General features: G+C 35.3%; 3 protein-coding genes across 3 annotated transcripts; all 3 read left to right on the forward strand.

Annotated features, from left to right (window-relative positions):
• Positions 1–4291: 4291 nt before the first annotated feature.
• Positions 4292–5251, forward strand: LOC118993956 (olfactory receptor 5AS1-like). Its single transcript, XM_037056476.1, has one exon. It carries the CDS (start codon positions 4292–4294, stop codon positions 5249–5251), a length of 960 nt encoding a protein of 319 aa, XP_036912371.1.
• A 6478-nt stretch (positions 5252–11729) lies between these two features.
• LOC118993957 (olfactory receptor 1052-like) lies at positions 11730–12716 on the forward strand. The gene has a single exon (XM_037056477.1). The coding sequence runs from the start codon at positions 11730–11732 to the stop codon at positions 12714–12716; it is 987 nt and encodes a 328-aa protein (XP_036912372.1).
• Positions 12717–23785: 11069 nt separating this feature from the next.
• Positions 23786–24724, forward strand: LOC118993958 (olfactory receptor 1052-like). Its single transcript, XM_037056478.1, has one exon. The coding sequence runs from the start codon at positions 23786–23788 to the stop codon at positions 24722–24724; it is 939 nt and encodes a 312-aa protein (XP_036912373.1).
• The last annotated feature ends 2092 nt before the right edge of the window (positions 24725–26816 follow it).

Below are 26816 nucleotides of genomic sequence, written 5' to 3' on the forward strand. Positions count from 1 at the left end.
CCATGCTTTGTCTGAGGCAAAACTACTTTCAGAGACAGACTGTCTTTACCAATAATTAACACAGGTTCATTTAAGAAATTGTAATTTATAATAAAGAAATTTCACAAGTCAATAACATGCAGGATAACATCTCTTAATGGGTCTACAAAGAAATAATGTACCCCAAACTAGTGATAGATTCATTACACTATTGTTCCAGGCACAGAGGAAATAAAGGATATAAAGTCCAATTTTAGCTGAGGTGTACTTTTCTATGAGTTGGTCCTCAGAAGGGTCAGCTTAGCCAAACAAGAGCTGATATGCAGTTGCCAGGGTTAATTGAAAGGCCCTTAGTGCTGGAGGGTGATGAGAAGAGAGGCTGATGTTGGCAGTCAGGATGACCTCCTTGCAGGGGCTGATACACAGTTTTCACCACTGGCAGCAAACTAGGCTTCAAACAATAGGAGTTAATGTCCCAAAGTGTGTGGAGAGCTATTTACATCAGCAAAAAGTAGGCTTCCCCACACTAAACCCTCCCATTCCGTCTGTATAAATCCGTGGTATTTGAAGCTTTAGAGTTTAAGAGGGTTGACGGTATCATCCTGACATGGCCTCCCCAAAGTAAACAAATTGACCTTACGATCAGAACCACTTCACTTAAGCCATAAACAAATCAGCAGGTCCTCTAAAAACACCGTTTTATTCGGTGCCATTTCACCCTAATTTTGATGTGATGCTGGAGGAACTCACCCTTGTTTGTATCAATTAGTCTAGGGTGAAACTGGTTTTGTTATACCTCATTTTCAAAGTTTCAAGAACTTATCTTAGATGTTAAGTGAGGACTCACTAGAGATCAAAACAGTGTTTCTTAAGCCATAAACAAGTAGGTCAAAATTACTTTACTTAAGTTATAAACAAGTATATTTAAAGTCATAACAAACCAATATACAACATTTCTACAATTGTCAACTCAGAGAACTTATGAGTTTGAAAGCAGATGTTAACATATCAATAATCATAATGGTATTAATAGTAATAATAGATAATAATGGATACATTTTTATGCATCTATAATGTAATGAGCTCTGTAGATAGTGCTATGTTATCTGGTATCATCCTGGTTTCAACCTTATGGTATATCATTAGGCCAATTAAACAAAACAGAGAAATTTAGGCATATAGTTCAATGATTTGCAGAACATTGGATGTGGTGTCTGGGATTAAACTCAATTTTGCCTGTTCTAAATCCAATGTGTTTAATTGCTATAGCACAATGCCATTGGTAAAGGAGAAAGAGAGCATATTCTACATTCATACTCCAAAAAGAGTAGCAAATAAAAACCCACTCATGAGCACCAATAACCACTTTGTTAGATAAGGTTTCCTTGGAAATCAGTGGGCTCAACTTATTTTAGGAGATTATTCTGATCTTAGCTCTAAGTACTGTGACAGGAATCCTTCGAGAGAAGTGAAATTGTTCTGGGATTTTATTCTCTCACTCAACAAACCCTCTAAACAGATTTCAGGCTTCTTGGGGACTCAAGGAAGGAAAGGCAGACTCTGATGCCATAACCTTCTTATAGATATGAGATACTGATTAACATCACTAGTGGATAGACATGTCTTTTGTTGGATGATCCTGTGAATGTGACTTAGTCGCCCAATCTAAAAAATAAGGTGTGGATTAGATTGCTGATGTTCTTTCTAGCATGAACATCTTACATGTAGGTAATATCTGATAACATTCTTACAGTAGAAAACATTTCAACATTCCAATATGGCCATATTTCAATACCATAGTATTTTGGTTATGAAGTGAGACCTGGATTTTCTCTATTTATAGCCTGGCAATTTAATTACATCTCTGTACTTCAGTTTCATCATCTGTGAGGGCAGAAATAATCATATTCATCTCATGGTACACTATGAGGATTAAACAAAATAATGCACTTTGAATGCTTAGAAAATAGTGTGACCTACTCACACAAATGTTAGCTGTTACTGATTGCTTTCATCACCATCAGCATCAACACCAATGCAGATAACTGGGTATTACAGCCGAATGGAAAAGGGCTTTAGTTCATAGAAACTTCAAGCGAAAACTACTCAAAGAATAAAAATTATGGTTTGTCCTTGTTGTGGTAGTGCTGATGGTTATAATTCATTTCTCTTTGGTGAGAATTTGTCTAGTTTTTAATTTTTAGGTCTATTCACTAGTTTATCATTTCCAGTGGGGAAATAAAACATGTTTTAATGAACTTGCCTGACTTTAAACATTTCTCTTAATAATATCTAAGCAAATATAAGAATTTACTAAACAATTATGAAGCTCTAGAACATGCATAGTCTCATTTTCCCACAATAAATGATGGTTCCAAATGATAAATAGAGTAGGTCTGATTGTAGAAATCAGGATGTGATGACATGAAGATGACGCGATTTTTAGTAGTAGAAGCATTCTGGAGCCCAGGTCCCCAGACTTTTACTTGCTCTGTTCATATTCTTCCTTGCTACATTCTCTTCTGTGCCTGTGATTCCAAATCAAGCCTCATAGACAGGCAAACCAGGTGACCTGGAGGTCTCAGATGTTGTTACTCTTGTAATAAAAGCCAAGGATGATAGCGATACCTTCCTAGATAAAATATTTGGGGACCAATGACATAGAATCTCCTAAATTTGGTATGCTTTTATTATTTATTGATTCTTAGAGAAAACATTTTTAATGATTATGGAATTTTTAACCATTAAACATGTGAGAATTCCTTATATAAGTTTAATATGGAATGTATTACAGCAAATTAATTACAGGTTTTTTTAACCATTGAATTAATTTTTAAACACTATTTTAGAAATAAATCTTAAATGACATTTGCATGGGAGAGACACATGAACTTTTTTTCCTCTTTTATTTTAAGTGTGGATTCCTCCACTATAGTTTCAAACGTCCACTTTTCATCTTTTCCCAGTCAAGTTTGTTCTTTTTAAGATCGGGTTTCCAAATATGGACCTCAGTGCACCTAGAAGACTGCAGGTTATTTTGGGGGAGTAGGAGGAATTCTGACATCTACAGGCCTGGCAGATAAAATAGAGATTCGTTATTTATTGCCTTATTATTCACTACAGTTTTGCTAACTGAAATCACTTCCAACACTAAAACTCTTGGAATATTTGCTGAATATTCCATCCTCCTATAATTTATTTCTTATTTGCACCTATTCTGTTTCTTTCTTGATTATTTCTCCTGGCTATATAATATATTTTTTCTCACATTGCCCCAGTTTAGAAGTCTATTAATAACTACAGATATAGTTGTTCTTCAAAATACTTCATGTTTCTGGGACCTCACACCAGACATCGTCATGCCTTGGAGATAGGAAAGAGACGTTAACTACAGAGAGGAAGAAATATAAGCACATTTTAAAACATATCAGTGCTAAGCAACGCATTCATACACAACACACAAACAAAACCTCAAAGGCTTTTCTTTATAGGGGAGTCAGATTGTGTATCCTCGATGCCAAAGATCAGATAAAGTTTGAGAAAACAATCTTACTATGTTAAGCTACTGGATAAGTAATTAAAAAGAAATACAAAGGTCAATGTATTTGTTTAAATAAGTTTTATATAACAAATGATCACATTAGCATTTATTATGTACCAGTTACATAAATGCTCTATAACTGTTTACTAATTTTTTCCTCTAACCATTACAGAGTTGTTAAATAACTTTATGGTCACATGATCAGTCCGTATCAAAGCTAAGATTTGAATCCAGTGAACTCTTCCATAACTACTGAGCTCTTAACTGGTGTGCTAAACTATCTTCCAAGACCACAGTATTCTTCTGTAGAATTATCTAGTTTACAGGTGAGCTCTTTTTTTCCTAGGATTTTTCTCAACTCTACATTATTTTACAAAGATGAATGTGACTAACTTGAGGTTTGCCTCTAAGGATTTTGCCAGATCTCTTAATTCCAGCAGGCCTTTTCAACAGAGCCACATTCGGTTCCTCTCAAGTTGTAAGGAAAAAATCCACCTCTTGATGTGCAGAGCTTCTGAAGAGTTACCACATCTCAAACACCACCTCTGAAAAATAAATATCCTCAGGTATCAACAATAACCTCAGTAAAGAAAATGACAAAAAATGAAAACAAACCACATAGGTCATGAAAAAATGTCATGACTATGATTTTATTATCCTTCTATTTGTTTCTTTAGAAGGGAGAAAGATATTCTTGGTTCATTGGTCACTCAAGTGAACTCATATATTCTCACACCATCTATTTTGGATGAGAAAAACAAGAAAAGAAAGATGTTGGAAAGTAATTATACCATGCCAACCGAGTTCCTACTTGTTGGATTCACAGATTATCCACCTCTCAGAGTCACTTTATTCTTGATATTTCTCATAATATACACACTAACTGTGGTGGGAAATGTGGGCTTAATAATCCTAGTTAACATCACTTCAAGCCTTCAAACCCCCATGTATTACTTCCTCAGCAACTTGTCTTTCTTAGACATCAGCTATTCTACAGCAATCACTCCTAAAATGCTGGTGAATTTCTTAACATCCAGGAGAACCATCTCTCCGTCTGGCTGTGCACTACAGATGTTTTTCTTTGCTTGTTTTGCTGATGCTGAGTGCCTTATCCTGGCAGCCATGGCGTACGACCGCTATGCAGCCATCTGTAAGCCACTGAGCTATTCCACACTTATGTCCAGGAGAGTCTGTACCTGCTTCATTGTGCTGGCGTACTTCAGTGGAAGTGTGACTTCAGTGGTGCACGTCTGCCTCACCTTCACCCTGCCATTTTGTGGCTCCAATGTCGTCAACCATTTTTTCTGTGATATTCCACCGCTCCTGGCTCTATCGTGTGCAGACACCCATATCAATGAGCTTCTGCTCTTTGTCTTGTGTGGCTTCATCCAGACTAGCACTTTTGTGGTCATATTCATCTCTTATGTTTGTATCCTCATCACTGTATTGAGCATCAGGTCCTCAGGTGGTAGAAGCAGAACATTCTCCACCTGTGCTTCCCATCTCATGGCAGTCACCTTATTCTATGGATCGCTCCTGTTTACCTACTTACGTCCTGCCACTAGCTACTCTCTAAACAGCGATAAGATAGTGGCAGTGTTTTATACGGTAGTTTTTCCCATGCTCAACCCAATAATCTACAGCTTCAGAAACAAGGATGTAAAAAATGCCCTCAAAAAGGTGATTAGAACGAAACTGGATTTTCAGATGAATGAGAGCTTAAGTCACTGAACAAACTTTAAGCCATGGCCGGCTCTCCTAGTTTCATTATCAGTACTATGCTGGTGTGTCAATTATTTTGAATTTATTTCCAACGATAAAGATACCTTTCCAACCTCACTCTTTTAGAATGATTTTATCCTCTTATGTTCCCTTTGGAGTTATTCTATTCTGAAACATTCCTGAGCTAAAGTAAATAATAATCTTTACTCTCCAGTTAGCATTGCACATTGATTTATTGTACTATTCTTTATTATGTTGTACTGAATGTATATGGTGACTTGTCTGTCAGTGCACTCATATTAAAAGTTCCTTGACAGCAAGGAATATATATTGGTTTATTTTTCAATACCTATATAACACCTGGCATATGAATTATTTTGAATTGTTCTTTTATTTTATTGTACTCTATGTTTAAAAAATTGAAGAGAATATTGTCAAATGAGCTGGATTCTAATTATTCTTCCATTGAGTTAGGGGACATGAGTTTGCATGAAGAAGCACATTAGCTTTTTTAACAGGGACCTATTTAATCTAAGAGTTATTTTTCATTTTCCAAGATAAGTTAGTTTAAAATAAGTAAACCACAATGTATTTGTAAACTAGAAGTGGTTATGAGTTTATCTAGCTTCAAGTGTGTAAAAGCAGCAAAATTGACATTTTGAGCCAATACTTCTTTCTTTGAGGGTGCAGGGTTAGTGAAAAGAAGCCCACCCTGTACATTTTAGGGTGTTTAGCATTATCTCTTGTCTCTATTCAGTAGCTGCTAGTAGCAGCCCACCTATTTATGACAACCAAAATGTATCCAAATGTTGCCAAAAGCCTCTTCAGAGGCAAAATTTTTCCTCTGATGGAATCACTAATCTTGCTCAACACTGTTGCTTTGACCATTAGGCAAATGCAGCCATTACAGTGAAGTCACTGCCTGAACATAAGCCAGAATAATAATTTGGTAAGCCAGAATAATAAATGTAATTAATGTAATTACATCTGAGATGTTAATTAATTACAAAACATGTAATTACATTTTTTCTGCATTATTACCCTAATTCCTATTTATTTCAAGATCTACTCTGATAATATCCATACACAGAAACAATTAACACATACTTTTAATAAAATAAATATAAAATTAAAGTTTAAAAATGTTTTATAAAATAAGTGACACTTGAGAAGAAGTTAGAATAAGGTAGGATATTTATAACAATTACATGTAGTTAGATTTACTTTTCTGCTTCTATGAAGAGACGGGTTGCTGAGAAGCTGTATTATGTTTCAGTCATAAAGATAATACACAAAGTTAAAACACTAAACCGTGTTTCCTTGCCCTGGTTGGTGTAGCTCAGTGGTTGAGTGTGAGCTATGAACCAAAGAGTTGCTGGTTCGATTCCCAGTCAGGGCACATACCTGGGTTGCGGGCCAGGTGCCCAGTGGGGGCCACATGAGAGGCAACCACACACTGATGTTTCTCTCCTTTTGTTTCTCCTTCCCTTCCCCTCTCTTTGAAAATAAATAAATATTTTTTAAAAAAATAAAATAAAATGTGTTTTCTTTATAAATTTATGTACATTTCATTGTGGTCATGAATAAAGTCTATAGGATAACTCTGCACATTTATTTCATTGACATTGAGAATTGGGGGTGGGGTAAAAGAGTGAATGGAATGAATTGAATAATGCCAATTTTTTTGGTGAGATCAGACAAATAATTTGCAGATCATATTTAAAGAATATTTATCTTCCAAGGAATACATTGATAATTGTTTTCTCAGAAATAAAAACATTTTCTTGACACAGGCGAGATAATGTTTGCCACATTGATGGCATGAAGGGAAAGATAGGAAGGAAGCATTCATTGAGAACCCAACTTTCTTTTGGCTGCAAACACTGTTAAGGATGCTGGAGAAGTCACTCCATAACTTATAACGGACACTTTGCTATTAGTTCTAATTAAGTTTTTTCTCTTATGATATGGTAATATCTCTCATTTTGTATCTAAAGACATGTTAATGTTTTATCAGTATCTTCACAACCATATGATAATATCAGAATTCTTTAAATTTTGTACAATATTTGGATTGACCCAAGGTTTCACACTTTATTTATCTGCCTATATTAATTTTAACTTATTCTCCTATTATGCTAAAATACCTAAGACATGCTAATGAATTAGGAGCAGAACTGTACAAAGCCATCTACAACCCTTTCCAAACACACAATGTTTATATTATTTGCATGATTCAAAAGAGGTAAATATAAAATTACACAAAAAGGTAATACACCTATGTGAAATATATGCAAAATTTCCACACTGTGCACAGATCTATGATGCCTGTGGAATTATTATACAAGAGAATAACATACATTTTATATAAATTCTCCCAAAGGAGAGCATACAATTCAATTAATTCCATGTGTGTGCATAATCATAGCACTTTAATGTGAATGATTGTTAAAATATTTGGAGTGTGATGTCATGAATAATTTACATGAATTTTGTAATGGATCAGTGAGGTGGCTAGAGTGTGCATGAATGTCCCCATTTTACAGCAAAGAACACAGCTTCACTTATTTCATCATTGGAACATCTGAACACTTGTCTGAGCAGCATGCATGGGATTTGAACACACGTGTTTAGTTTTTGCAGTGGCATTTAGTCTCTATATTGTGCTTTACCTAAGGTGTTTGACTGTTAGAGAACATATTCATTTTTTAAATTGCTTGATTTATAAAAGAGGGACATTTTATTAAAGTGAAAGCAGAGGCATCTACTTAATAACTATTGAGAGGACCTGCTACTCTGATTAGTCCCAGTCTCAAGACAGCAGAGAAGATGCTAATGATCCAACCTGTGGACATCTGAGATTCCATGTACACCAAGAGACACAGGTTGTGTCACCAAAAAAAAAAAAAGAAAGCAGACATAAAAATGTCTACCCTCAGTGATAAGCCTTTTAAAGAATCATGATAAGGTGGTCTTCTCTAGATACTCTGCTTACTCTTGCCTTTTCTGAGTTGTGAGTATGTTTAGAAAGTGATAATGTGGGTCTATTTCAGCTTTTAATATTTCCTGTTATCTCCACAATGCAAGAATCTGTTACCAGCTATTATGATTTCACTACTGTTCCCAAAAAGCCAGAAAATTTCTTAACCTGTGGTTTATTTTTTAAATGTTCTTATTTTGTGAAAAGAGCAAAATTTTCCATAATATCTCTATTTAATGTTTGTATGTGAGAGTGTCTGCATTTTATGTATTTAATACTTGGCTTATATAGAGTCTAAAGCTACTCGTATATTTATGGCAAATTTCAGATATTCTATGGAAAATGGGATATCTGAGAGCTATAATGCATTTTAGCATATTACGAGAAAAATTATTTTATTCTAATCTTACATAATAATAGCTTTTGGAAACCTTCTACATGTAGTTTTATTTTATAATTCCACTAGTGATATTTTAGGAATTATTTTCAATCCCCCTAACTGTCGCTATGCCCTATTGGTAACAAACCTGGGCGTGCACACGGACACTCGATTCCCTGAGCACAAGACTGTTTTTGCGACAACGAGCTGTTACTTCTTCCCACTACAACTCCGGTGCGCCTGAATAAAACAGTCTTCAAATCAGCATGCTTTGTCTTTAAGGCAGACTATCTAAGCTATGTAGTTTTGGATTTTTCAGTATGTCAAAGTTGTTGATAGTGGGTTTTTAAATATTTTATCTATGATTACTGTTTGTTAAATGTTCTGTTTGTCATTTGTTTTTTCATCTTGTAGACAATTTTAATCATAAACTGTTCAGTATACATTATTTTAAAGTACAAGTTTGTGTACTTATAAACTTATATACATGTAACATAGGTCATATAACAATCAGTTATATATTTATTTGTGTATAATACTCTAAAGTGGCATGAGCAATACTATGAACAGTAAAGGATATATAATATATATTAAAATACATTCATTTATAAATATTATGCTAACATAACAACATTTTGTGGGCCAAGCCGTATGAGAGCACATAGCAAATTCAACTTGGGTTAATAACTGTGCACCTACAGTATGGCAAGATCATTATATTGAAAACCATTAACTCTGTTGATAGGCATTAGGTTGCGTTCACTTTTCACTACAATGATAAATGCTATACACTTTATGATTTCTCTCACCAACATCCTTATCAGTAACTATGTCCTTGATCACTCATTATTCTGTATTTTCAAATGTCCCTTTGGAGTCATAAATCAAAAATAAATTACTGTAAATGAATTTTATATGTGTTAAACAAATACCCTTTTTCCATCCTGGCATTTCAAGATATTAATGTGAAAGTTGGAAAATTTGCATTTGAGCAAATTTTGCACTATTTTGCACTATTAAAATGTGATTCAGGTATTTGTTTCCCTAAGAGAATTCTCATGTTTACTAGTATTCTAAAGCAGCCTCTTAGTTTATCAGGAAGATTACATTGAGGGGTATCAATGATGTTGAGTCTTGTTCATCAATACCATGTTAGTTCACATATATTATGTGAAATCTATGGTGGTTAAATTGAACTTTAATTTTTTCCCTTTTTCCCTAAATGATCAATGAGAAAATTATATGAACTCTGTTGTGTTCACTTTTTTAATGGCTTGTAGATAAGCAAAATATACAGCAGATCAAGGGCAGAATTATATTGAAACTCAATCCTACCTAGTTCTACTATCCTCCTGTGATGGGATGTTCCCACTGCATTAAGGAGCCTTGCAGAAGAAAAAGTGTGTCATTAAGAAACACACAAATTTCCCTTCACTTCCATTTTTTAAAATTGAGCTTATTTCTGAGCTATGAAACTATGAATCTGTATTTTTACAGAGTGTATTTTTAAAACACTCTGGTTTTATTAACAGGTTTCTTTATGGCATTAAAAATGTTTCCTTAAAAAACAAAAAAAAGCTTTTGCCACTTTCAATAAGTTATTCCCTCTTTTCCTAGGATACAGTTAAATTTGGGTTGTCGTGCTTCTCAAATCCACTGATCTAAAAAATAAACAGGATTGTATATAAATAATATATATATATTAAAATCTCAGTTTGTGAGAGGTGAGCTTATATACTTACAGAATAAAAATTTTGGTTTTGATTTATAAATACCCTGAAAACAACATCTCAAACTCACTCAAATCCTGATCTCAGTGGACTTCTGTTTCTATGAAACCACAACTCACATATCCTTCTTGAGGTGTCTAATGCCTAACATAGTGTCTTACATAAAAATCATGGTTGTTGTTTTAAGCCACTAATTTCTGATGACTTATTATAGTAGCAATAGGAAAGTAATACACTACATGGTGGAGTACCTACCATTTCTTACTATTTACCACCCCATTCTTTACTCTTCTTCACAGTACCTATCATCATTGTAAGCAGTATATCAATAAGGGCCTATTTTCCTAATAAAACATAAGCTCCTTGAAAGCATGACATTCTTCTTATTCACTACTTCATCTATAACAAATATAACATTTTGGGGCACAGAGTACTGAGTGATATATTTTGACTGAATATATGACAGTATACATGAATAGATTTATTACTATTTAACCACAAATATTGTTGCATTAGTATTATGTCATATAAAAACAAGTGAAACTAACTTGAAGCCTACCTTTTTGAAAGCAAAACATACCTGATTAGTTATGTTGTGATAGAGATAGTTTTGTTACCTTATAGTAACACGTTGCCTCTCTTCATTTAGTTTCTGAGTTTGTTGCTTTGATACTGATGAAAACCAAAAATGTGAGAGTGAAGTTATACAAGTAGAAAAAATAATAATTTTCAAGTTAAAACACACTGCTATGTTTTGATTTGCCTTAATAGTAAATAGCAAATAAAAAGATTGCTCTGCCCCTTTTCCCTTCCTTTCTCAACTCTTTAGAGAGCAGAGTCATTGATCTTCCAAGCAGAAGGTGAAGCAAAGAAAGTTTTAATGCTTGAGATTTAGAAAGGAGGGGGTTAAATACTGTACAAGTTGGTTTCATAAGTAAACTGGGTGTGAAAAATAGGAAGAATTCAGGCATAGAAAAACAAAAAAAATTGCTATCACAGAATGTCATTCAGTTTGTAGTTCATTTCATCAGAGGACTTGTAAATACCATAGAATGAGCCAGAGGCCTGGCAAAAGGTATATCTGAGTATGAATATCAGTTGCAAGAATTAATGATTTCATGATCTAAGAATTTCTCTCTCCCATTTTGTGTTGTACAAACTGAGAAGTGAGGAATAAAATAACTTTAGTTCCAGTGGGGTTAATCATTATAGATGGGTTATGTAGTACTCATAAAGTCCACTGCTTGAAGTTAATTTCTTCTCTTCATCTAACTACAGGGTAAACCCAAATGCTCCTTGCTATTATGGATACTGGGTCATGGAGGAAAACGTCATTTATTTTTCATCTGAGTGATATTATTTTGTTCTGCAACTAAAGAGCTGAATAAACCTGCAAGCATGGCAGGTTGGAATCACACAGGTGTGAAGGAATTCCTTCTGGTGGGTTTAACTGAAAATCCTAATTTGCAGATTCCTCTCTTTTTGCTTTTCACCCTTATTTATATCATGACCCTGGTGGGTAATTGGGGGATGATTGCCTTGATCAGGCTAAATGCCCAGCTTCATACTCCAATGTACTTCTTTCTTAGCAACCTCTCTTTTTGTGATATTTGCTACACTACTGTCTTTACCCCTAAGATGCTGGTCAATTTCTTATCAAAACGCAAGTCCAGCACGTTTTCTGGCTGTGTTCTACAGAGTTTCTTTTTTGCGGTCTATGTAACCACAGAAGCCATCCTCCTGTCTATGATGGCTTATGACCGCTATGTAGCAATAGCTAATCCCTTGCTGTATACAGTCATCATGACCCAAAACGTTTGTATTCAGATGGTCCTGGCATCCTACTTGGGTGGGTTGATTAACGCACTGACACAAACGATAGAGCTGCTCCAACTGGACTTCTGTGGTCCGAACATTGTGAATCATTATTTCTGTGACATCCCCCCTCTTCTGAAGCTCTCTTGCTCTGATGCACGTAACAATGAGATGCTGCTTTTGATCTTTTCTGGGGTCACTGCGGTGTTCACTTTCATCATCATCATGGTCTCTTATACCCGCATCATAGTTGCCATCCAGAGAATTCGCTCAGCTGAGGGGAGGCGCAAAGCCTTCTCCACTTGCGCCTCCCACCTGACTGCTGTGACCTTATTCTACGGGTCTGGAACATTTAGTTACATCCAGCCAAGCTCTCAGTATTCCCTGGAACAGGAGAAAGTTTCTGCTGTGTTTTATACTTTCGTGATCCCCTTTTTAAACCCACTGATTTATAGTCTAAGGAATAAGGACGTGAAAGATGCAGCTAAAAGGTCAATATGTGGAAAAGAGCTTCAACTTCACTTGTTTTTGTCTATGACCTTTTCAGACATAACATTAACCTGCAAATAGATACTTTCTTTAAATTTGTGTTAGAGATATAGGATCAAAACTGAGCTACACTCAAGGTATCTACCTACAAAAAAATGTGAGACAGGAATGATAGTTACCTATTTTGAAATTTGTATTGTTCTGAAATCTCTTCTGTAAGTTTAAAATGTTTTTGCAAGAGCATATGTGGAACTAGAAACTATTATGCTGAGTGAAATAGCCAGTTAGTGAAAGACAAATACCATATGATCTCATTTATAACTTGAGTCCAGTGAACAAAATATACTAATGAGCAAAGCAGAACCAGAGACACAGAAACATGGTACAGATCTCATAGCAGTCACTATGAGAGAGAAGAGGGGGATGGCAGGGGAGGGGATTAGTCAAAGAACATGTATGAATGATCCATGGGCATGGACAACAGAGTAGAGACTGACTGAGGGAGTAAGGGGTAGGCTGAGTGGAGCAGAGCAAAGGGAAAAAATTAAGGCAACTGTAACAAAATAAGCAATAAAAGTGTTTCTGACAAAAAAGCTAGGAAAACATAGAGGAAAGGGCTTATAAAATAGTAAAATATTTTTACTTTTGGCTAGATGGAGTAGCATGGGATCAAAATCACATTTGTGCAAAATTACTGAGAAAAACAAGACATGATACAGATTTTATCTGTTGATAAAATGAAGTAGCATTACAGAAATGGGTGGTTTAGAACTCAGGGAGGTCTAGACATGGAGAAGTGAGCTGACTTTTATCTCACTGAGTTGGGGCACTCTTAAAAGTCAGGCCTGTGGTGCATGGAAATTTCTGCAAGCTCTCAGAAACCAGTAGAGCTTTCAGCAGATACTTTGTAGGTTTCTTCATATGTGATGATATTTCCTTTTAGGACATTAGCCATATTCTGGGCCAGAGAGACCTGGATTAAACGTATAAATAGAGACAGACAGACCATGGATTATAGACAAGTGATAGGTAGATGGTAGGTAGATAGATGGATAGATAGACAGATATTAGATATAGATAGATAGATATTATATCTAGATAGCTAGATAGTTAGATAGATAGATGATAGATAGATGATAGATAGATAGATAGACAGATAGATAGATAGACAGACAATAGATAATAGATGGACAGACTTAAAAGGAGAACTTCTGAAATCAGGGAGGGACTTTGGGTGGTGTCCCAAATAACACAAATATTGAATCCTTTGATCTACTACAAGGAGGACCTACTGGTTCTGAGCTTGTGCTCTGTGACTGCTCTTGGGAAAAGAGAAAACAGCAGAGCTGTATGTAAGCTGTTACGTAGGCTTAAAGATGGACTGGATTACATATAGAACCTCATACACACAGTTATTTTGTCCTACAAGAAACTGAAGGGAAGCAGGTGAGTGGAGAGTGCACAAAACTGGTTTGGGCCACAGAGGCAGGCTGGCATTTCCTTGCACTCTTGCTGTGCTTCGAAGACACACAGTCCTTCCTGCCAGTAGTGAGTCAGCAACTTTGCCAGTAGTGAGCAGGACTTTGATCCTGCTCTCAGTCAGGCACAGAAGCACTAGAACTTTCTTTAGAAAGCATAAGATTCAGACTCTAGATATTCAGACTGGGCTGGAAAGACAGAGTGAAATCTTCCAACTGTATGGGCTTGGTTGGTGATGTTCCACCACAAGGAAAGGCTTGGATGATGCACAGGGTCAGCCCTTCAAGGCATTCTGAGGTTTGAAGACCTACAAAGCAAGAGGCTAAGTTCACACCTCCAAAGAGTTAAAACAGAACTTTCTGCAGTTTTTAAAAGCAGGTGAAAATGGAAAGTGAGAGCCAGAGAGAGAGAGAGACCCACCTCTTCGCACCTTGGGAAATCTACACAACTTAAACAGGGACAAGGCAGAAGAAAAATGAACTCTGACTGCAGAGTGCAGTCTCAGTCCGATTAGTAATTGATTATTCACCTATCCTCTCTTCCTCGGTGCCTTTTTAGAGAAAATGAAACACTCCCCCTTGGAAACTAATATTATCTCCAGGTTCTATGAAACTTGTGTTCATGTGCAAGAGTCAGAAAGTATAAAAAACGGCAAAAACCCCACAAAGCATAGAAGAGCTATATGGAGAGCTAGCTAGAAAAAGACTTCAAAAATATTATGATTAACACATTAAAAAAATAAAGAAAAAAGACAAAACATTCTAAGATGAAATATTTCAAGAAAGAATTAAGTAAATTTAAACAGAGTCACTGTATAATCTGCTTCTCTGAATTTGCTTTTTTAGGAACCTCTGCTAAGTGGAAGCATGCTGTGACTGGCTTATTTCTCTTAGCACAATGTCCTCTGGGTTAACCCATGTTCTCACAAATGTCAGAATTTCTCTTCTTTTTAAGGTTAACTAATACCTTATTGTATGAATATACCACATTTTCTTTAACTGTTCACCTGATGATGAGCATTTGGGCTGTTTCCATATTTTGGCTACTGTTAAGAGTGCTACAGAGGCCAATGAAGTGTAAATAACTGCGTGGTAGAGGAGGGAGCTCTTGTTCTACAAGTATAAAGTTTCAGTTATGCAAGAGGGCAATTTCTAGAGATCTGAAGTATAATGCACTATCCATCATTAAAAATACTATAATGTGTACTTAAAATGTTACACATTGTAGAAAAGGTTAGATCTCATAGGAAGTGTTCCTACACCAAGAAAACAAAACAAAGAGACATGGGGAAACTTTTAGCATCTGTGTTTATCACCTTGACTTTGGTGATGGTTTCCCAGGTGTGTGTATATGTCCAAATGCACCAAATTCTATGCATCAAATATGTGTAGTTTTTGAACATCAATTACATCCATTAAAGCTGTTAAAAAAAAAACAGATACAAATGGTGTTATGAAAAAATCCCACCAAAGCTGAAAATAAGAACTCAAAAAAAATTTAGAGGATATCAGACAAAGCATAAGATAGGATTCACAATTTCAAACAGAAGCCAATATAAAGTAATGTAAACTAAATCACAAAGAGAAACATTAGAACATAAAGCAGAGTGTGATACATACATGTGTGATATAGTCAAATGGTATGAAATACATGTAGTTTGTGTCACAGAATAAGAAGAGAGAATAGATACAATGAATATTTTAAGACAAAAAGGCTAATTTTTTTTTCAAAACTGATAATTCTTCAACAAATATATTCAAGAAAGGCAAAATACCCAAAGTCAACAAATGCAGAAAAATCCACATACAGATGCTTCATTGTCAAAAAAAACAACAGTAAGATGTAGGGTCAGTTTTTCCAAGACATTATAAAATGTGGGGCAAATGAATTGACATTTTTAAAGTATGAAAGGAAAAAGAGTAAATGTTGAAAATTCTATTTTCAGGGGGGAAATCTTTTAAAATAGCAGGAAAAATAAAGATATTATCAACAAGCAAAAGCTGGAAGAATCTTTCTGACTATATAGTAAGAAATAGCAAAAAGAGTTTTAAGTGTAAATAAACTATCCCAATGTAAATATAGAATATAATGAAGAAAAATATTCACAAAAGTAAATATGCAAACATATTTAAAATATTGACTGACTAAGAAGTATAAACTTCAAGTTATAAAGTAAGGCATGGGATATGAAGTGCAGCATAAGGAAGAAAGTCAGTAATATAATAACAATGAATGTTGATAGATGGGTACTAGACTTATTGCAGTATATAAATATTTAATCACTATGTTATGGATGTAACACTAATATTATATGTCAAATATAGTAAAAAATAAATTCAAAGGTATTTACTGATTAAAGCCACACCAAAATTGATTTTCTAAGGGAATTTTAACTGAGTGAAGCAAAATATAGGATGAAAATGACAAAAATAATAGAAAAGAATAAAGTATTGAAAATTTTTTCCAGTGTTAGGTGTGGTAAATTACTATTTTTAGAAAGATACCATTCAGCTAGATTTCAGTTGGTTTTTCAGGTTGACCTTTCTGTATTTTAGTTTTAATTCTAGTTTAGTTCTGGAAAGAGGTGAGTATAACTTACACCTACTCTGCTGCTATCTTGGATCGTCTTTATAAAAACTCTAACAAGAAAAAGATATATTTAAATTTATCTTCCAAGCAATGAAAGATTTAACCAAATACCTAGATAAAAGGCTGAGACCAAATTTAATAGTGACATCTTGATAAACTTAATAGTACACTGTAAGGAAGGAATAAAGGTCAGAAGGAAAAACATAAACCTAACAGAGAGATGTTCCATGAACAATCAGGTCTGCCAATCATTACATATAAAAACAAAGATCAGCAAACTCAGTCAAGGTTTATTAATCTTGTCACTATGCCGTTTTAGATTTAGAGAATGTTTGTGATGTGGGCATTCTGTTCCTTGTAGGTTAACACAAGATGTCAGCAACATCTCTCCTCCCCATTGAGGACAATCAAAAACGTCTCTAGACTTTGTCAAATATGCCCTGCAGCAGGGTGGGGGCAAATGGCCTAAACGGACAGCCAGTATGTACTGTTTATAAGAGATACAAGGACACAGGCAGATAGCAAGTGAAAAGAAAGAAACAGTTACTTAGGGAAAGCTGGTGTCACTGGTTCACATTTGAAAAATCAAACATGATGGGGATTATATTTTGCTTGCTTGTTTTGTTGATTAGACATTAAAATAAAGAACAAACTGATAATAACCAGAAGGGTTGGGAGAAGGGGACAATGAGGGAAAGAAGAAAAGGGTCGTCAAGGACATGTATAAAAGACCCATGGACAAAACCAAAGGAGGGTAGGATTGAGGGTAGGGGAAAGTGGAGACAACTGTGTTTGAACAACAGTAAAAAAATAAGAGATACACTATGTGAAAATTAAAAAATAAAAAAACCTCTATGCAGTATTTAAAAAAGAAGAAAAAAAACATGAAGGAAAATTATTATCATTTTTAAAAAGGATAATTCTTAGTGTTAAAAGCGATTCTAAATTTATATCTACCTATTAATTTGCTTTAAAATACTTTTAGAACGCTGATGAAAGTGAGATAATAAATTTTATAGATCTAGCTGGAGATTTTAAAAAGGTTCTCTGAATAATTGAACGCTCAAGCCAATAAAAATAAAATCACAGCATGAGCACTTTAACTGACCTGGTCGAAGTACATGGACTGCCGCGCCACACTACAGAATACTCATTCTCTAAATGCATATGAAACATTAAAACTTGACTATTGTAGTGTTATAAATTTCTTTCTCTGATCACAGTATATTTGTTTAGTTATTATTTTGATCGCAGTAAATTTAAATAAGAAAAGCTAAGCAATCAATCTTTGTAAGTTTGGAAATACATAAACATATTCACAAATAAACTGTGCTTCAAAAAACCAATATGGAAAATTTTTAAAATAAATCAAATTGAATAAAGAAGAAAGAAAACAAATAAAAATAGAACATATAAATTAGAAATTAAATAACAAGAAAAATCAATAAAGTAATTCTTTTAAAAGAATTATAAGTGATGAAACTATAGCAAAATGGATCAGAAAAAAATGAGTAAAAACAAATTACTAATACCATAATGAAAAGGAAAATACCATTAGACTTTCTATCACCATTAAAAAGTTTAGCCTGGCTGGTATAACTCAATGGATTGAGCACAGGCCTGTGAACCAGAGGGTTGCAGGTTTCATTCCCAGTCAGGGCACATGCCTGGGTTGCAGGCCAGGTCCCCAGTGGGGGCCATATGAGAGGCAATCACACATTGATATTTTTCTCCCTCTCTTTCTCCCTCCCTTCCCCTCTCTAAAAATAAAAAAAAAATTAAAAACCATTTTAAAAAGTTTATAAAATGAGATCTTAGCTGACATAAAAAGCTACTTGAGAAACAAGAGTTATCAAAACAAGTACAAGCAAGAATATCTAAATATTCCTAAACATGTTTGAAATACTGAATTTATAATGATAAAGCATATCCTAAAAGAAAACACCAGGTTTATATGTTTCTCTGGTGATGTTTTCCTGCTCCGTAGGCAATAAGAAATATCATTTAAGATTCTTTCAGAGATGAAAGAAAGGAAAAGAAAAACTGATTTTATGGAACTGCTGAAACACTCATCTCAAAACCTGAAAAGGACATTACAAAGAGAGATAATTACAGGTTAGTGTATCTTATACCAGAAAAGCCAAAATTCTAGAGAAAATATTTGTAAGTATAAAGAGGGAAATTCTATTCCTAGAATATTCTTATTCTAGGAATAGATTATAGTTTTAACTGACCTAACAAAGGAAAAAGAATATAATTATCATGAGATGCAGAAAATATGTAAAATATATATAATTTTTAATACCTAATAGTGATAAAAACTTAGCAAAATATTTATAGAATATAAATATAAGCTAAAATTACAGTTATTGTTAATAATACATCCAGCATTACCACACCCATGATTGATTTTGAGAGCAAGACAGGAATATTCACAGTAACCACCTGTATTTGAAATTATAACAAGATCCTAGGCAGCACATACAGTCTAAAAAAAATTGGCCTCAATAAAGAGCATTTTTGTTTCTGTATGTTTGTGGACAGACACACTCATCTCTAAGTAGACGTCCTGAAACATAAGCCGGGCATCAATTCAGCTGAATGGCAAGCAGTTCTCCAAAGTGCCTGCACCATTTCACCCACCTTTAAAAACGTATGAGTAAATTATTTTGTTCATTAGATTCCACATGTTGAGTGAGGTCATGATAGAAGACTCAAGAGTTGGAACCTTTTAGTTTAAGGTAAATAGTTCATGAGTGTAATGCATATGTTAAAGCTTTTGTTTCAGAAACTGCAGTTAAGGCCCATTCTGGTTCCTGGGAGGGACCGCCAAGCTCCTGAGGTACCATTAAAGACCATCATCTGGGAACAAGTGGAGGCACCAGGTCATCGTATTCCAGGGAGGGACAGACAACCACCTGCCCCTGGGAACAGCTAACTGCCCAGGAAGAGAATGCTGCAGTTTCTTCCACCTATTCTCCCTGAATGTCAAAACCCCTCACTGCACTTTGTTTATTCCCTGTTGTAAAACAACGTTGCCCTGGAAAGAAAATGTAAGACAGTTTGTTTTAGGATGTGAACCTGCTTTCTTCTCAGATCCCCGGGCATCTGAATAAAGTGCTGGTAAAGGTTCAATTCCTGTGTCTGCTCATTGGGTTTAAGAGGCAGCAGAAATGCCCGTGTCTTTTCTGCTTCAATCGGATGGCATTTGTCTTTCTCAGACTGACTTACTTTGCTTAGCATAATGCTCTCCAGGTCCATCCAGACTGTGGCAAAAAGTAAGGTTCCCTTTTTTCTTGTACCTGAGTAGTAGTAGCCCATTGCGTAAATGTACCATGGCTTTTCCGCTGCTCATCTCCTGATGGGCACTCGGGATGTTTCCGGGTCTTGGCTATTGTAAATGACCCTGCAATGTGAGGGATGCATATTAACCAATATATGCCAATTATTTTTAAATAATGCTGATAAAAATTCTGATATGTAAAATTCAATTACAGAACTATAAGTATTCTAAATATGATACTTTTATTCAATATCAGTTTTATTTAACATCAGTTTTGTTGCTAGTAAAGTCATTAGGTCTTAGTTTGGGGACATATTTGGGTATCTAATGAGTGACAGAAAGACATTTTCTAAAAATATGCTTTTAAACATGGTATTGCACGCACTTCAAAGAAATTATAGACCTATAATGGATAAAGGACCTGATATTTACTTTCTTGAATGTAATTATTTGCTGTTTTCTTTTCAACTGAGTTTTTACATACTTTGTTTTTATGTAATTTTTTGTACTTAATTTATAATTTTCTAGGAGAAAATAAATATTGGTCTGAGCATTTAATCTCTTTATATTAATTATGTATATTTCCTATATAATTCTTTATATATAGGCTGGGAATGAATTATATGTTCTAAAAGAAACACAATGCACCAGATACTTGAAATACTGTAGGCCTTTTAAAATAATATCATAATTTGACCTAACGTATGCTTAGAATATAAACTAATTCATACTTCTATCACCTGCCTCATTTGCTTATAATTTGGGGATTTAGGAAATTTGGATTTAAGGGAAAATTTTATTTTTTAGAATAAAAAATAAAGAATGTAAGAGAACAGTGTGAAATATTGCTACCTGAACCCCTCATAATTAATTTTAGGGTAAAGGCAAAAATCCCAAAATGCTCTCTCAGCAAGGACGTGCTAGAGTGAAGAAGTAAAAATTGAAGAGATAGACATCCAGGTTCAGTCAAGTCAGTCTTATGGAAGCAATGCATTTCATTCTCTTTTCTGCCATTCTCAAAATGCAAGGGAATACTGGAATAGCATTGCTTTGATCAGGTTTTGCTCCACTACTGGAAATGCTATGCATGTTTGGGCTTTGGTTTTGCTTGCATGGTGTGTGTGTTTCTGACAATGCAGCCCAGATCATGTGTTCTGAAAAGCTTCCCTTTCTAAGACACAAAGCAGGCACCACTACTAATTCTATTGCATTTTTCAGAGACCTTATAGTCTGTTTTTTACTTACCCTTGCCCCATATTTTCTTCTATGGGTCATTACATTCAAGAAATTAAATGTCTTAAGGGAGTCATTAAATTCTTGAGATTTTCTTAAATCCCTCAAGAAGCACAGAAGAACACATTCAACATATCTGTTTAATCAAAAGGTTAACTCCAGGGACCCTACTCCCCTTAGACTAAGGTAAATACAGAACTGAATGTGTTATCCAAATCTACTTTCTGAGATGATTGTATTTTGACCAACTTATGCTTGCTTTCTCACCCTGGAGGTTATGCCTTTGGTTCTCATATATATAAAAGAAGAAGCTGGAATCTCAATTCTGCTACCTACAACTTCTATTACTCACTTAATTTCTGAATGACTGTGAACATCAGATACATTGAACTGTTGTTTCGTGCTTTGTTTTTGTCTTTGTTTTGGAGGTAATGTATTAGAAACAAACCATGGGGATGAGAGATCACAAGGTTTTTACATGAGCTAAGGTGCTGGATACTTTTTCTTCCATTGGTGAGTTCTTTTAACTTATTTGAATATCCATTCACACATACATCTTGCAAATCAGTTAAAATACCAAAAAAAAAGATGGGAAAGAAAGATGATGCTCAGCTTTTAATCTGATAAACACTTCAAATGACCAGGAGTGGGAGCAACTTGTAATTTGGCCATTTATTCCTACTCCTCATCCTACACTATTTCACTTTATACATTAACATCAAAATTGTTATGCAACTTCTAATGGAATCATGGAAAAACAATGTTTTAATTCAATTTTAAGTAACCTTTCCTGAAGTGTGGTGGACTCCAGCCAGCAGAGTCCACCTGTTATGGCTGACAATGATAATCAATGCACAGGCGACAACAATCCTGTGTGGAGAAAAGGGGAACAGGTACGGCTACTCTCTCAAGGGGAGAGTGCCTTTGGGTGCCTCGGCCACTCCCTCAACAGGAGAGTGCCTCGACCCTTGCCTAGACAGGCTTCTATTGTTTTCCTCAGGCCTTACAACAGAGAAAGATTTATTATCTATTACATAGAATATTATTACCTACATTTTAGGTACAATCAAGATGAAAATAACACGCAGAAGGGAATGGCGATGAGCTGATTAGCTCTGTCTTTGGGAAAACTCATACAGGCTTTGGAGATTACCTTGAAGTCAGACAATACACATTTGTTGCTTTAGACCAGGGTGATGGAGTTTTAGCAAGAGCAAGCCATAAAAATCTGTATGTATTTTCTAGGCCCGATTCCCATGGAAAACTCAGTTTGAAGGTCTGGCTCCTGCCTACCACTTCGCTTCTGTAGGTTTTCCATACAGAGCTGAGTCACATTTGCTAGACCAAAACAAACTGGCCCCCTACACTAAAGGGATTAATTGGAATCCAACATAACTACATATTTCCTTGGGGATTACTCACCTGCCAGCAATTAAGTCTAACATAGTCACCTGTTCATTTGTTATTATTGTGGTAATCTGGCAACCGGTTCTTTTATGAGTTTTGCTTACTGTCCTCAAAAGTAGTGTCTATGTCTCATAAGTAAAAAAATGAAGCCACCAAAATCATCATTTTTTATTTCATGGAGGTAAAGCTACCATAAAGTATTTATTTCTACTTTGATATAAATGTGAAAATATAGTTAAGTTATTCAGATAAAATGAAATAAAATTCAACAAATTTATAATGACTCAGTAGGAAAGACATTGCATATTTTAGGAAATGGATTGCAACATAAAAATATAATGAGGAAGTACCTATATGTTTTAAAGATTTACTTTATTTCATGGGTTTTCTCTGCTTTTTCTCAGAAAAAGCTTAGACTCTGTTTCCTGAGTTTCCGAGTGATATTTCTATTGGATATTAAAGAACAATTATGAACTCTTGTTATCTGCTATGCTTCATGTCCCAGCTCAGAGTGCCCTCTCCCTTTTCCCAGTGGGCAGTCTTCTCCAAAGCCAGTGCCTCTGGCTATTTTCTAAGGGTGACTCAGAGATAGTGGAAGTCAGGACTCTGCCTTTTATTACATCAAGTTTAAAAAATGTGGAGTATCAACAAAACAGAAAGGCATAGGTGGACTATCTTGCTTCAAATGCCACAGTACAGTTTATTCTTCCATCTTGATATATTTGACATCAAGTACTTTTAAATCCAAAATAGGGAGTTCAAAAGAGTTTTACGGTAACACAGATTAAAATTTTAACTTTGAATAGTGTGCTTTCTAAACTGGATTTCTTTATATATTTTAAAATAAAATTTACTCATTTTCCCCACTTCACATTAAAACCAGCATTTTAAATGCACCCTGAAGCTGAAACATTTATGTTTTCATTTTTCATCATGGAATTTTCTTACAGAACAGGCAAATAAACACTGCTTAAAAAGACTAGAGACTTTCTAGCTAAAATTTTCTAATTTTATAGATAAAACAACCAGAGCAGAGAAGTCAAGAACTCAAGCCAGACAAGCTGGTTAGGGATTATAAGTAGTCTCCATGGTGCAGAATGATTATTTCTCTATGTATTCCCATCTTCTTATCATTAACAGGTTCCAGGAAAAACAGCACATGGCTGATGTTAATTTGACAGTGGTTACTGAGTTTATCCTTTTGGGGCTGACAGATCGTGCTGAACTAAAAGTGTTCCTCTTTGTGCTGTTTCTGCTCATCTATACAGTTTCTTTGGTGGGAAATCTAGGAATGCTCATTCTAATCCACATAACTCCCAAACTTCAAACACCCATGTATCATTTCCTAAGCTGCCTGTCATTTGTTGATGCCTGCTATTCCTCAGTCTTTGCACCCCAAATGCTGCTGAACTTCTTTGTTGAGTGGGATACAATTTCTTTTTCTGCATGCATTGTGCAATATTTTTTTTTCGTGTCACTCCTTACCACTGAGGGCTTCTTGCTGGCAGCAATGGCGTATGACCGCTACATGGCCATTGTGAACCCCTTACTTTACACAGTGGCTATGACGAAAATAGTTTGTGTTGCCCTGGTCGTTGGCTCATGTGTAGGAGGTTTAATCAACTCGCTGACACACACAATTGGCTTGGTGAAATTGTTTTTCTGTGGGCCCAATGTCATCCATCACTTCTTCTGCGACCTTCCCCCGCTGTTGAAGCTCTCATGTTCTGATACATCTGTGAATGAATTGTTGCTGTTAATCTTCTCTGGCGTTATTGCCATGATCACTTTCTTGATTGTGATGGTCTCCTACATCTTCATCGTCGCTGCTATCCTGAGGATCCGCTCGGCAGCAGGGAGACACAGAGCCTTCTCCACGTGTGCGTCACACCTCACAGCTGTGACTTTATTCTACGGCTCTATAAGCTTCAGTTACATTCAACCAAGCTCCCAATATTCCTTAGAACAAGAAAAGGTGGTATCTGTTTTTTATACCCTTGTAATTCCTATGTTAAACCCATTGATTTATAGCCTGAGAAACAAGGAGGTGAAGGATGCTGTGAAAAGGGCTCTAGAAATGAAATGTTTTCCTTTTTAACTTTATACCGTATGTGCCCTAAAATAATATACAAACAAGTGCTTTTGATAATGATATCTATATGAATGTATTAAAACTTGGATCCCAAAACTTGGATTTCCTCTGGGTTTAGTCAATTGGAAGTCTCTGTTTTACAGTGGAAGAAAAAGGCTGAGAAGAATTACATGTTACATATACTTGGTTATTGTGTAAACTAACCTAAAAACCATGTGAAGATCTAAGTTAGTTATGTCTGGACAATTGTTGATGTTTTAATTCTTGCATATGGGTAGAAATAAACATATTTTAAAGATATCTACCTGGCTGGTATAGCTCAGTGGAATGAGCATGGGCCTGTGATGCAAAGGGTCACCAGTTCGATTCCCAGTCAGGGCACATGCCTGGGTTGCAGGCCAGGTCCCCAGCAGGGGACACATGAGAGGCAACCACACACTGATGTTTCTCTCCCACTCTTTCTCCTTCCCTTCCCCTCTCTCTAAATAAATAAATAAATAAAATATTTTTTAAAATAAAGATATCTAGACACAAAACACAAAAATAGAGAGATACAAACACAATTTATAAATAATAAAATGTATTTTAACTTGGTCTCTTTGTTGCACAGAAAACAAATAAAATACATTTCAAACAAAACATATCACATTGAGTTGTTCAACAAAACTGACAGATGCATGACCTTGAAATTAGCCTGTACTCTTTCAGTCAAATACTGTTCAAAAGAAATCTAAACACTGCATGACACTCCAGAATAATAACTTAGTTCTAGATTACCTCCACTCTCACAGTAGTTAGTCTAAATCAGTGGTCCCAAATCTCCCCACTTCTGGTCCCTGGATGCCTCTGGCTTCGCCACCTGAGTTTTGCCTCCTGTCTCCCTCCCACCCCAACCTTGGCCTGTGGAAAAATTGTCTTCCATGAAACTTGTCCCTGGTGCCAAAAAAGTTGGAGATTGCTGGTCTGAACCATTTCCCTGTTCCTGGACCCATTTTATATACCCACACATGAAACTGAACAGGCTGGAACACCACCATGTTACCATTTCACATGAAAAGGCCACTAATTCTCAGGTAAATCTTACCCTGAAGAATTTTAGAAAGGATGCCTTCATGATAATGAGGGAATCATTAATAATCAGACTAATTTCCTCCTTTGCTTTAAGGATTTTCCAATATCTTAAAAAATGTCTTTAAGAATATTCTTTAGACATTAAACAAAAATTTCCTGAGGGTATTCTAGAGAAAGGAAATATGTGAAACCAGTTGTTTTCCCTTTGATTCAAGCTGTACATGCAGGTACATAATGGTAAAGTCAGTTCATAATTATTGATCACTCATGGTGATCTTCTTTCCTTAACTTTCTGTAAAATGTCCTATCTGTAAAAGAAATCTGGTATACTAGAGGACATCTTCATTTACAAATAAAATTAAGTTTAATTTGGGGGATTTGCTTTAAATACTAAAGTAACTACAGTCCAATAAGCTAAGCAGCACAGTGGGACAGCTGAATGAATGCTCTATAAATATTAACTCATGTATTTACATAGCAGCTAGATTAAAATTATTTTCTCTCAGTGACAGCCAAAATCAAATAAACGAATGGCTCCAATATCTGTGAAGGGAGCAAGCAAAAACATGTATTGTATAACAGAAAATTATGCAAAGAAATTCATATAAAACTTTGCCTCTTAGAATGAAAAAATACTGTTTTCCTTAGCCATGCAGAAGTTTTAATTTTGATGAGATCCCATTTGTTTATTCTTTCCTGAATGTCCCTTGCTCTAGGAGACCTATTCGTAAAAATATTGCTGTGTGGAATATCTGAGATTTTCCTGCCAATGCTCTCCTTTAGGGCTTTAATGGTGTCAAGGCTTATATTTAAGTCTTTTATCCACCTTGAATTTATTTGGGTGTATGGTGTAAGATGGTGCTCAAGTTTCATTTTTTTGCATGTAGCTGTCCAGTTCTCCCAACACCATTTGTTGAAAAGGCTGTCTTTACTCCATTTTATGTTACTGCCCCCTTTGTTGAATATTAATTGACTGTAGAGAGTTGGGTTTATTTCTGAGCTCTCTGTTCTGTTCCATTGGTCTATG

The sequence above is a fragment of the Sturnira hondurensis genome, unplaced genomic scaffold (assembly GCF_014824575.4).
Source record: "Sturnira hondurensis isolate 20B ecotype Veracruz unplaced genomic scaffold, ASM1482457v3 Scaffold0008964, whole genome shotgun sequence".
In the NCBI taxonomy this organism is placed as follows: domain Eukaryota; kingdom Metazoa; phylum Chordata; class Mammalia; order Chiroptera; family Phyllostomidae; genus Sturnira; species Sturnira hondurensis.